This window comes from Phoca vitulina, unplaced genomic scaffold (genome assembly GCF_004348235.1).
Source record: "Phoca vitulina isolate PV1807 unplaced genomic scaffold, GSC_HSeal_1.0 scaffold1, whole genome shotgun sequence".
Lineage (NCBI taxonomy): Eukaryota > Metazoa > Chordata > Mammalia > Carnivora > Phocidae > Phoca > Phoca vitulina.
In genome coordinates, this window is record NW_022589704.1 from 108,573,753 (window position 1) to 108,586,520 (window position 12,768).

The 12,768-nt window shown below is 39.9% G+C and overlaps 1 protein-coding gene across 5 annotated transcripts in view; it reads right to left on the bottom strand.

Annotated features, from left to right (window-relative positions):
* Positions 1-296: 296 nt before the first annotated feature.
* The window catches only part of SAP130 (Sin3A associated protein 130), an 84,976-nt gene continuing 72,504 nt past the window's right edge, over positions 297-12,768 (bottom strand). For 4 of the 5 annotated variants that reach the window (XM_032412771.1, XM_032412781.1, XM_032412762.1 and 1 more), the window contains 3 exons: positions 4,734-4,837; positions 3,502-3,615; positions 297-3,016 (listed from right to left, as the gene is read on the bottom strand). In XM_032412771.1, coding sequence (XP_032268662.1) covers positions 2,858-3,016; positions 3,502-3,615; positions 4,734-4,837 — 377 coding nt within the window. In that variant the 3' untranslated portion in view covers positions 297-2,857. Of the gene's footprint in view, positions 3,017-3,501; positions 3,616-4,160; positions 4,240-4,733; positions 4,838-12,768 lie in introns of those variants that run through there. The other variant, XM_032412786.1, reaches the window with a different exon arrangement.

The following is a 12,768-nucleotide window of genomic DNA, read 5'->3' on the forward strand; positions in this document are numbered from 1 at the left end:
TTTAACAAAGTTCTATTTTTCACCCTGGGTGGTAATTTCAAAGTTGTTCTTTTAAAAAGTTATGAAGCTATACATTTTTTCCATGTAGTTTTCTGTATCTGTGCTGCAATTTACAATAAAAAAGTACAAAAAAAATACATCCTTTCAAAGGTGTCCATTTTTTCAGATTGAACTGTATAATCTTTAACTTTTAATCTCTAAAATTGTGATTCTATATTATTACTGTAATAAAATCACTGAAAATGAAAATACTATAAGGTATTTCCCTATTTAATGAAGTTTTGAAATATCCAGGTTTTAAAATATATATATATGAAAGATTTTCTAGACAAAGCAGATGGGTTAAAACTGTTTTTCTCCCAGATTTATGTTTGATTTTCCACTGTAGAGAAAAGAAGCCAAATCCAAGTCTTACCTCAAATATATTTCCAATTCTTTCTAATCTTTAAGTTTATGAATGATACTTTTCTGGACCAAAAGTCAGTTGGTCTCTGGACTATCTCCTGTTTATAAATCACTGGAAAGCACAATGTAGTATCAGCAATTAAAAAGTTATGTACAAATACACGTCCATATAAAGAACATAAACGTACAAAAGAGTTATTATCTGTAATAACCCAAACCTGCTAACAGCCTGAATGTCTTTCTACAGGTGAACGGATAAACAACTTGTGGAACATCCATACAGTGGAGAGCTTGGTACTCAGCAACAAAAAGCAATTAACTCTACAAACGGATAAATCTCAGGATAAATTTCCATTATGCTGAGTAAAAGAAAGCACATTCCCTCTCAAAGAATACATTGTATGACTTCACTAAAATACAATTCCAAAAAATGCAAACTAATCTAGTGACAGAAAGCAGACCAATGTTTGTCTGAAGGTGGGGGGCAGGTAGGGGCGAGAAGGAAGAAATCAGAAGCACCAGGAGAAACTTGGTTCTGATGGTGATGTTCATGACCTTGACCACGGTGATGGTGAAATGGCCATGCATGTATGTCAAATCTTATCAAATTGTATACTTTGAGATGTTTAGTTTATTGTAGGTTAGTCCTCAATAAAGCTGTTTTTAAACAACATAGTATACACAGACAAGACTCTCCCAACTTCTGACTGTGTAAGGCAAGGAAATACTGAAAACGCTATTGTTCCAACCTGCACTGACAAGCTTCCTTTGATGAGTTGTCTAAGTTTTGTTCAAATTGTGGTGACAATACTTTTGGAGAGAACAGGTCTGTAATGTAGGATCCCAAGTACCTGAATCATAGCTAGCACACCACGAGATCACTGGGGCAGTATGTGCACAGGAGAAACTGAGGCAAAGGAACGTTCTTCTAACACAGTCTAGCAAACTATACTGGTGTCTAGCAAACAACCAATAATACCTTTTAAAGTTGGTTCCATGAAGCAGCGGTGATTATTCTGAGGACTTCTTAGCCCAGGCTACACAGGCCTATGTGGCCTAAGCAGAAGCCTGCTTTGCCTCTTCTCCAGTGCTATTCCAGATGAGAGCTTACCATTTCAACTGGAGGAAGCCTGTTGCAGGTGAGGCAGAGCGTTGGTCCCAAAGACCTGGTCAGAACTGGCACAGACTCCCTGTCTTAAATCTGTTCAGGTCAGGGCAAAGAGGAGAGCTCCAGGCCCACGCTGGCAACGCAGGTCCTCAGGAAAGAGAACATCCAGCTAGAAGGGAGAGAGATGCTTGCTTGTATTCAAAGGAAGCAAGCCTAGCTACTATACCATTCAGGCGGCTCAGAGGAAGCAAGAGCAACCTTGTGAAGAAAATCCGCCTTCCATGCCAGTTCCATCCCAACTCCTAATTATTCTATAATTTGACAAATTTATACCTGCAATGGGACAAAATATAGTCTTGTATTTAAGATAACCAAGAGCCAACAGACTTTACCATGGTGACATCTTCAAAATACCAGAATAGGTGGAACCCATTTATGTGGAGTAAAACTTTAGCAGAGTAGACTCTCAACATTGTGTAAGAAATTACAGTGGGACACACACTCACGTGGTGATCAGCATGGCACTGACTTACTTTATAAAAAGATGCAAACTGCTCATGTACAAAAACCTCTTTGAGTCCTTTATTAACATTTGGAGATGTGCGGTACATACAATTAACAGCATCACACCAGCTACAGAAGTACAAATAACCGAGAACGTACTTCAGAACAAGGATCTCAGAGCAACTTCAGATGTTGCCTGCTCTGAACCTCCACAAAAACCCAACTCTGACACACGCGGGACAGACACTATAACAATTTCACTTTGAAATGGTTCTTTAAAAAAAGGACAAGAATTAATAGTTCAAACCCTTTAGAGTGTGAGATGTGGCAAGTCTCTTGGTGCCATGGCACTGCTGTAAAAGGCCGGCTCAGGCATCTGAAGGTCAGACAGAGTAAGACCCGGCTGGGATGAGGGGAAGAGGTTTGATTTTCAGTGTAGAGCGATAACAGATGGTCCAAGTGGATACTTTCAGTCCAGGCTCAGTATGGGTCCTGCAGGAGTCCACCAGATAAATATAGTTTATAAACCAGAAGGCTGAAAACTGCCAGCCATTCATTTGTGTCACTGATTCTAACTGGCAGACACTGATGCATCAGGAGTCATTTATGACACAGCAAGTTTAAGAGGGATATGCCTGAAAGAGAGAATGGAGTTCACTGCGTCAGAATAGCTCTGATCCATTTGTGCCACTGGGTACCATGGGTCCCTCTGCTTTCTTGTGTGAATTAAGGAACACTTCCTTTATTTCAATGTTCCACTTTGAAAATAACCAAAACCCTCCCCCCACCCCACCATCATTCTTCATAAATTCTGTTTCCAAAGTCCTGATTCTTCTGGGTCTAGACTTTTTCCTTTCGCTTCAATTTTGACACCTTCTTGACAGTCCCGTTCTTGTTTAGAAGCTTCAGGACACGGTCTTTATGATCTAAAACCTTAAGCATGGAGTCTCTGGCCTCACTGATCTGGTCCATCACAAGTTTACACCGCTGCATATTTCCCTGCAACAGAAGACATCATCAACAATCAGTAATCGGGAAACCACCAGGCTTTCAAATAACTTTTCACCTATGGACAGGCCATTTTGAGGCTTCCACATAGAAAAAATGTTTTAGTCTTTCTTGGTAATGCACGCTAAAGTAAATAGGTTTTTCTTTTTTTAAGATTTATTAATTTATTTGAAAGAGAGCGTGTGCGAGTGGGGGTGGGGTGGGGTGGTAGGAGGAGCAGAGGGGGAGGGAGAGAGTCTTAAGCAGACTTCCTGCCGAGCACGGAGCCCAACGTGGGGATTGATCCCATGACCCGTGAGACTGTGACCTGAACTGAAACCAAGAATTGGACGCTCAACCAATGAGCCACCCATGCGCCCCAAAGAGTAGGTTTTTACTACAGATATTAGTGAAAGAGGGAGGGAAATGGGAGAAGTAAGACTGTCTAGTGACAACCCCATAAACTGGATGATCAGAGGGAAAGGGCTATGTCAAACCTGTATCAGTTCATTTATTCGGTGTAGATCATCATCAGTTGCTGCTTTTTTCTTTGGGATAATCCCTTCCTGTAGGTTGGTGAGTCTTTCATAAACATCATGTTCTAGATTTGTCTGCAACACACAAGAGGATGGGCATCATGGCCTCAGAGATACTTTTCCTTGGTAACCTCAGGCAAATGCACCCACCTTGAATCACTTCTGTAAACTGGGATGAGAGCTGTTTGGGTGATAGAATCCTTTCTCCCGAGGACTAGGGCACTAATGTACAGCAAGGGAAATTGATCAACAACGATTAATAGGACAATCTGTCATAATTTAGGGCCCATCTTCAAGGATAACTTTTAAATACTGCCCTGAATTCACAACTGCTCTAAAAAAAGTCTAAAGGTTTCACAGAAACATGCTTTTCTAAATAACAAAAAGTAGCCATGGAACTACTTTTTTTTTTAAGATACTCATAATAGACATTGTTCTTCAGATCACAGCTACTCCAAAGATGGGAAAACTTCATGAGGTTGTTGTTTTGATTGCCCCCTGCCCCTTCACCTCCTTGGTGAAGGAAGGATTCCCGCCCTAGGGTTATGGAGACGGACAAGTAACACCCGCCAACACTGGACACAGGAGATCAATAGCAGTTTACTAGTCAATATACTCACAGCCCAGGGGAGGAGGACACCACACACCACGCAGGGCCACGCAGGGGCTGCACTCAGGAACAGAGTGAACAAGCAGGGGCTGTAGGAGGCAGGCTTTGTAGTATCGAGAGGGAGAGGTGTTCCCTGGTTACCATGGGGATTGTGACAGCTTATTTGAACAATATTGCAAACTGGCAGGGAACTAAAGCCCACTGATCAGGAAGAAGTGGGAGTTGAGCCTGGTCCCTCTGATAAGGAGCGTTGTGGGGAGCAAGGACTTACAGTTAGGCCATTTGAAGCTGTTTCAGATTCACAGCAACACAAAATATGGAACCTTAACTGTAGGTCTTATACACAGTTGTTCAGTGTATTTTGGTTCTTGGTACCAGACTAAGATATGTTCGAATTATATCTTTGGGATAAATATAGTAATTACAATATTATATCATATATTATACATAAAAATTCTGCATGACCCATGCTAATTGGGAATGCTTCAGAATTACTCAAAAGGAAACACTCTATGAACTCAGATGCCTCCAGCATCTGTTCCTCTCTTCAGCAGGACGTAACAACTACTAGAACTCTACCCACCAGCTGTAGCAACTGAGCAGCACAGAGGTGAACTTTCCAGCCTTGAGCACGACAGGATACCCCTTTCTGGTTAGCTATTTCCTGCAGCATAGCTTTCTTCTCTTCTGGAACCATAAAAAAATAAAAATAAAAAGTATATTTCAATTTTTATAAAGTTAAAATAATTTGGGTTCAAGCTACCGATGCACTACTATTTTATCAAGAATTTCTTTACTTAAATATCTTTAAATAATTAGGAACAGAGGTCACAACATGAATAAAAGTTTCTCCTTTTGTTCACCCCAAAAGAATGCTGTAAAGACGTACTCTGCTAATCTAGTGAGTTTGAAAGAGAGCGAATTAATATTCTAATCTCTTAAAGGAAGGGAAATGGTCTCTGGTGGTCTGGAGCCTTGCTCATGTGTGATGTTTGCAAGCATGTGGAGAATTGGGCATGAAGTTCTAGAAGCTTTTTGGTGTTATCTAGATCTTGGAGAAATGAAAGGAATCAAATTTGAATAGCATTTCACATTTGGATAGAAAAGTCCAGCAACCAGAACTGTAGTAAAATAAATATGAAACGTATCATTTGGATTGGGGAGAGGGAAAGTAGGATTGAAGGGTACTTGTCAAAGGTGAGTTGAGCTGTGTATCTGAGGTTTTAACTACTGTTTAACTACAACTTAAAATGTATTTATAGGGGCACCTTGGTGGCTCAGTCAGTTAAACGTCTCCCTTTGGCTAAGGTCATGATCCCAGGGTCCTGGGATTGAGCCCCGCGTTGGGCTCCCTGCTCCTCGGGAAGTCTGCTGCTCCCTCTGCTTGTGCTCTCTAATAAATAAATAAAATCTTAAAAAAATGTATTTATACATTAATTAAAAATTTAAATAATAAAGATTATTTAAAAATATTTTTAAAATTTTACTTTATTTAAAAATTTATTCTTGAAAAGACTATATATTTGTCAAAACGCACAGAATGTAGAACACCAAGACTGAGCACTAATGTAAGTGATGAACTTTGGGTGATAATGATGTGTTGGTGTAGGTTCATCAAATGTACCAAATGTACCACTGTGGTGGGGTGTTGATAGCTGTGCATGTGTGGGGATTGGGGGTACATGCGAAATCCCTGTACCTTCTATTCAATTTTGTTGTGAAACTAAAACTGCTCTAAGAAGTTCATCAATTAAAAAAAAACCCAACCCCTTCTAGTAGGCAAATATTAGCGTGCATATGATTTAAAGATAACTTCTGAGGTAATTGGAAATTCACATACAGTTAGCTGTAGGAAAGAACACAGAGATCCTAAGTACCCCCCCCTTTTTAAAAAGATTTTATTTATTCATTCGAGACACAGAGATACAGAGAGAGAGCACGAGCAGGGGGAGAGGCAGAAGGAGAAGCAGGCTCCCTGCTGAGTCAGAAGCCGGACGTGGGGCTCAATCCCAGGACCCTGAGATCATGACCTGAGCCGAAGGCAGATGCTTAACCATCTGAGCCACCCAGGTGCCCCAATCCTAAGTACTCTTTACCTGACTTCCGCCAATGGCAGCATCTTGTAAAACTACAGTACAATACCACAACCATGATGATGATGCAGTCTGACTATTCAGATTTCACCAGTTTCAGATGTACTTGTGCATTTCATTTTAAACATTTGAAAAAACGTTTTAGTTTGACATAACGATAGATTCAGAAGATGTTGCAAAGATGGTATAAGGATATATCTGATAAGAGACTAACAAATGAAAAATTCCTATAGCTCAATAATAAAAAGAAACCAATTAAAAAGGGCAAAGGATCTGAACAGATATTTCTCCAAAAAAGATATACAAATGGCCAATAAGTATGTTCCAGTTTCTGCCTATTCCAAAAAAAGTTTCTATGACCAGCTGTGTACAGATTTTTGTGGGGACACAGGTTTTGATTTTTCTGGGATAAATGCCCAGGAGTATAACTGTTAGGTCATATGGTAAGTGTATGTTCTGGTTTTTATGAAACTGCCAAACTGTTTTCCAGAGCAGCTAGCTCAGCAAAGTACGAGAGACAACTGACCTGTGGCATGACAGCGCTCTGCTAACCTGCTCTCCAGTGAAACTGGTGAAAATTTTAAAAATAACTATTTAGACCTATGGAAGGGCTCCTAAGGGGAAATAGAAAATCTATTCATGCAATATCTATTCAAGCAAATCTGTGGTAAGAACAGTGAGTCCAGGGCGCCTGGGTGGCTCAGTCGTTAAGCGTCTGCCTTCAGCTCAGGTCATGATCCCAGGGTCCTGGGATCAAGTCCCACATCGGGCTCCCTGCTCAGCGGGAAGCCTGCTTCTCCCTTTCCCACTCTCCCTGCTTGTGTTCCCTCTCTCGCTGTCTCTCTCTGTTAAAAAATAAATAAAATCTTTAAAAAAAAAAAAAAAAAAAGAACAGTGAGTCCATGGTATCTGAACCAAGACCACTCCCTCTTTTCCTCTCCCAGCTCAGTGAGGTGGATCTCCACGCAGACTGCTGCAGCCCAGAACATGGCGTTCCCTCTCCTCCAGCTGCCAAGTGGAAGGCTATCTTCCCAGGAGGAGCAAGTCATCAGCATTTCCCATCCTGCTCCCCCCTACTCAGGCTAAGTCCTAGGTGAGTACAACTGAGATGCAGGGGCTCTCTTCTGTTCGATCCCTAGTCTAGAATGGAGACTGTACCTTAGGGCAAGGTGTGCGGAGAACACTGTGAAACTTTGTGAAGTGGTGGTTTTATGCTAGGAGAGGCAAGCCAAGAGGACCCCATGCTGCTCACTCCTCTTCCCCTCCACTTGATGCTCACATCCTAGAGTAGGGTGTTACTTAGAGAGAAGGCTGCCATTGTCCTCACCCCACCTCCAGAGGCTAGCTCAGAGATTCTGCCTGGGGGAGAAACAGCCCATATAACAGGTAGCTTCTAATCCTTTCCTAAAGGAACTGACTCCATTTGCCACAGACTATGAAGCTGAAACCTAAAGGTGCTCCTAAGGAACAGTGGAGGTTGTAGTGAAAGGCAATTGGGAGATTTGCAGATCAAATGAAGATACAGCCGGGCACCTGGGTGGCTCAGTTGGTTAAGCGACTGCCTTCGGCTCAGGTCATGATCCTGGAGTCCCCGGATCGAGTCCCGCATCGGGCTCCCTGCTCAGCGGGGAGTCTGCTTCTCCCTCTGACCCTCCCCCCTCTCATGTGCTCTCTCTCTTTCTCTCTCTCAAATAAATAAATAAAATCTTTAAAAAAAAAAAATGAAGATACAGCCTAGACTGTGGGCTGACTAGTTTGTAGGAGAGAACAAAGAGTATGATGGCTGAGAGGAGTCCTCTTGGGGGCAGAACAAATATCAAACAATGACTTCAGTAACTACTCTGAAAGGAGCTATGATTTGACTGGAATAGTTTGCAGAGGAATGTAATTTGTGTTCCAGAGCACATTCCGGTACTGTGTTCTGGTAGAGCAAACAGCACGCAATTAGCAGGGCTAATTAGCTGGGTGTGGTCAGGAAAAGAGCGGGTGAGAGCTCTCCCAGTGCCACAGTCATCCCAGGATGACTGCCGGCATACCTGGAGCTATGCCTCCCTAAGGAACAACATCAAAGGCTCAACACTCCTGGTGGTGGTGGTGATGAGACTTCACTAAAATAATCTAACCAGTCACTACACAAATAAACAAGCAAATAACAATAACAAGCCTGGGGTGGGGTGTGGAAAGACTAGTATCCAGAGTTATCTAGAATGTCTAGTTTCCAACAAAAAATTATGAGGCATGCAAAGAAATAAAGAAGTGTGACCCATACATGGGGGGAAGAAAGCAGGCAACAGAAAGAGCAACCAGATGTCAAATTTACCAGAAAAAGATTTCAAAGCAGCCATTATAAAGAAATACACTGAATGGAAGGGATGTAGGAGTGAAGAAGGAAGGTATGATGATCATGTCAAGTTAAGTAGAGAAATCAATAAAGAGACAGAAATTATAAAAAGAAAGGAACCAAATGGAAATTCTGGAGTTAAAAAGTAAAATAAAATACTTATAAAAAATTCACTTAGAGGAACACAACAGTAGACGGGAACTGGTACAAAAGAGAATTAGTCAAGTTGAAGACAGACTGATAGAGATTATGCAGGCTGAAGAACAGAGTAAAAAGAATGAGAAAAATAAGCAGGGCCTCAGAGAAATGTGAGACACTATTAAAAGCCTCAACACACAGGTAATGGGAGTACCAGAAGAAGAGAGAAAGAAATACTCAAAGAAAAAACATGGCTATGTCCCCAATTTACTGAAAAACAATAACCCAAATATCCAAGAAAGTCCAGGAACTCCAAGTATGAGAAATGCAACCATCTCAGAGAATCAACAGTTGACTTTTAAGGAGAAATGAGGGAGGCCAGAAGGCAGTGTGACTACAGGTTCAAAGTGCTTAAAGGAATGTACAAGAAATCTAGTTTCTCTGCATCCTCACCAGCATTTAGCATTATCAGTATTTTTGTTTCAGCTGTTTTGATAGGTGTGTAGTGACACCTCAATTTCAATTTCTTTAATGGCTAGTGATGTTGAACATTTTCTAAAAAATAAATTTTATGGTCCAGGACCCAACGAAAATAAATACAGTACATTTTACTTGTTATGTCTCCTCCGACAACTCTTGGCTTGATGGTTTCTCAGATGGTCCTTGCTTCTGATGACCTTGACAGTTTTGAAGACTACTGGTCAAGTAATTTTGCAGGCTGCCATTCTATTTGGATTTGCCTGATGTTTCTCTCAGGATTAGAGTGTAGTTATGAGAGGAGACACAGAGGGAAAGTGCCAAAGTGGGTATATACTATTTTTTAAAAAAATTCCAGTGTACATATTAGTTTCAGGTGTATGATATAGTGATTCAACAACTCTATACATTACTCAGTGCTCATCATAACAAGTGCACTCTTAATCTTGTTCACCTATTTCACCTCTGGCCCCCACCCACCTCCCCTCTGGTAACTATCAGTTTCATCAGTTCATTCTCTAACTATAGTTAAGAGTCTATTTCTTGGTTTGTCCCCCTTTTTTCCTTGTTTTTATAACTCCACATGAGTGAAATCATATGGTATTTGTCTTTCTCTGACTTATTTCACTTAGCATTATACCCTCTAGATCCATCCAGGTTGTTGCAAATGGCAAGACTTTCATTCATTTTTATGGCTGAGTAATATTCCCTTGTGTATATATATATCACATCTTCTTTATCCATTCACCTGCCAATGGACCCTTGGGTTGCTTCCATAGTTTGGCTATTGTAAATAACACTGAAATAAACAAAGGGGTGCATACAGCTTCTCAAATTAGTGTTTTCAAATTCTTTGGGTAAATACCCAGTCGTGGAATTACTAGATCATATGGTCATTCCATTTTTAATTTTTTAAGGAGCCTCCATACTGTTTTTCACAATGGCTGCACCAGTTTGCATTTCTATCAATAGTGTGTGAGAGTTCTTTTTTCTTCACATCCTTGCCAACACCTGTCGTTTCTTGTGTTTTTGATTTCAGCCATTCTGACAGGTGTGAGGTGCTATCTCATTGTGGTTTTGGTTTGCATTTCCCTGAGGAGTGATGCTGAGCATTTTTTCATGTGTCTGTTGACCATCTGGATGTCTTCTTTTGAGAAATGCCTCTTCATGTCTTCTGCCCATTTTTAAATTGGATTATTTGGGGTTTTCTGGTGTTGAGTTTGAGAAGTTCTTTTTTTTTTTTTTTTTTTAAGATTTATTTATTTGACAGAAAGAGAGAGAGCACAAGTAGGCAGAGCAGGAGGGAGAGGGAGAAGCAGGCTCCCTGTTGAGCAGGGAGCCCGATGCGGAGCTCTATCCCAGGAACCTGGGATCATGACCTGAGCCAAAGGCAGACGCTTAACTGACTGAGCCTCCCAGGCGCCCAAGTTATGGAAGTTCTTTATGTATTTTGGATACTAACCCTTTATCAGACAGGTCATTTGCAAATATCTCCTACCGTTCAGTAGGCTTTTAGTTTTGTTGATTGTTTCCTTTGCTGTGCAGAAATTTTTATACTGATGAAGTCCCAATAGCTTATTTTTGCTTTTGTGTCCCTCGCCTTAGGAGACATAAATAGAAAAATGTGGCTGCAGCTGATGTCGGAGAAATTACCGCCTGTTCTCCTCTGGGATTTTTATGGTCTCAGGTCTCATATTTAGGTCCTTAATTCATTTTGAGTTTACTTTTGTGTATGGTCTAAGAATGTGGTCCAGTTTCGTTCTTTTGCATGTTGCTGTCCAGTTTTCCCAATACCATTTGTTGAAGGGACTTTTTCCCAATGCGTATTCTTGCCTCCTTTTGTCAAAGATTAAGTGACCATATAATCGTGTTTATGTATGGGCTCTCTATTCTGTTCCAATGATCTGTGTCTGTTTTTGTGACAGTACCATACCGTTTTGATTACTACAGTTTTGTACTGTATCTTGAAATTTGGAATTGTGACATTGTGACACCTCTAGTTTTTCTTTTTCAAGATTGCAATGGCTATTCAGGGTTATTTGTGGTTCTGAACAAATTTTAGGATTATTCATTCTAGTTGTGTGAAAAATGCTGTTGGCATTTTGAAAGGGATTACATGAAATCTGTAGATTGCCCTGGGTAGTAATGACATTTTAACAATATTTGTTCTTCCAATCCATGAGCACGTAGTATCTTTCCATTTGTGTCATATTCAATTTCTTTCATCAATATTTTATGGTTTTCAGAGCATAGGTCTTTCATCTCCTTGGTTAAGTTTATTCCTAGGTATCTTACTATTTTTGGTGTACTTGTAAAAGGGACTGTTTTCTTAATTTCTCTTTCTGCTATTTCATTAATAAGTATATAGAAACACAACAGATTTCTGTATATTGATTTTGTATCCTGCAACCTCACTGAATTGCATTCATTTATCAGTTCTAGTAGTTTTTAGTGGACTCTTTCAGGTTTTCTATATATAGTATCATATCATCTACAAATAGTGAAAGTTTTCCTTCTTCCTTCCCAATTTGGATGCCTTTTATTTCTTTTTCATGTCTGACTGCTGTGGCTAGGACTTCCAGTATTATGTTGAATAAAAGTGGTGAAACTGGACATCCTTATCTTATTCCTGATCTTTATGGAAAAGTTCCCAGTTTTTTACCATTGAGTATGATATTAGCTGTGGGTTTTTCAGATATGGCCTTTATTATGCTGAGGTATGTTTCCTCCAAACCTATATTGTTTAAAGTTTTTTTTTATCATGAATGGATGTTGTACTTTGTCAAATGTTTTTTCTGCACCTACTGAAATGATTGTATGGCTTTTTTCCTTTCTCATGTTGATGTGATGTATTATGTTGATTGATTTGTGAATACTGAACCACCCTTGCATCCCAGGAATAAATCCCATTTGATTGTGGCAAATGATTTTTTTAAACATATTGTTGGATTGTTTGTTAATATTTCGTCAAGGATTTTTGCCTCTATGTTCATCAGAGATACTGGCCTGTAGTTCTTTTTTTGTGGTGTCTTTATCTTGTTTTAGTATCAGCGTAATGCTGGCCTCAGAATGAATTTGGAAGCTTTCCTTCCTCTTCTATTTTTGGAATAGTTTGAGAAGAATAGGTATGAACTCTTCTTTAAATTCACCTGTGGAGCTCTCTGGTCCTAGACTTTTGTTTGACGGGAGTTTTCTGATTACTGATTCAATTTCATTGCTGGTAATTGGTCTGCTCAAATTTTCTATTTCTTCCTGATTCAGTATTGGGAAGTTATGTTTCTAGGAATTTATCCATTTCTTCTAGGTTGTCCAATTTGTTGGCATATTTTTCATAATATTCTCTTGTATTCCTTTGTATTTCTGTGGTGTCAGTTGTTCTTTCTCCTGTTTCATTTCTGTTTGAGTCTTCTCTTTTTCTTTTGATGAGTCTGGTTAAAGGTTTATGAATTTTGTTGATGTTTTCAAAGAACAAGCTCCTCGTTTCATCGATTTGTTCTATTAAGTTTCTATCTCATTTCTTTTTTTTTTTTTTAAAGATTTATTTATTCATTTGAGAGAGAGAGAGAGAG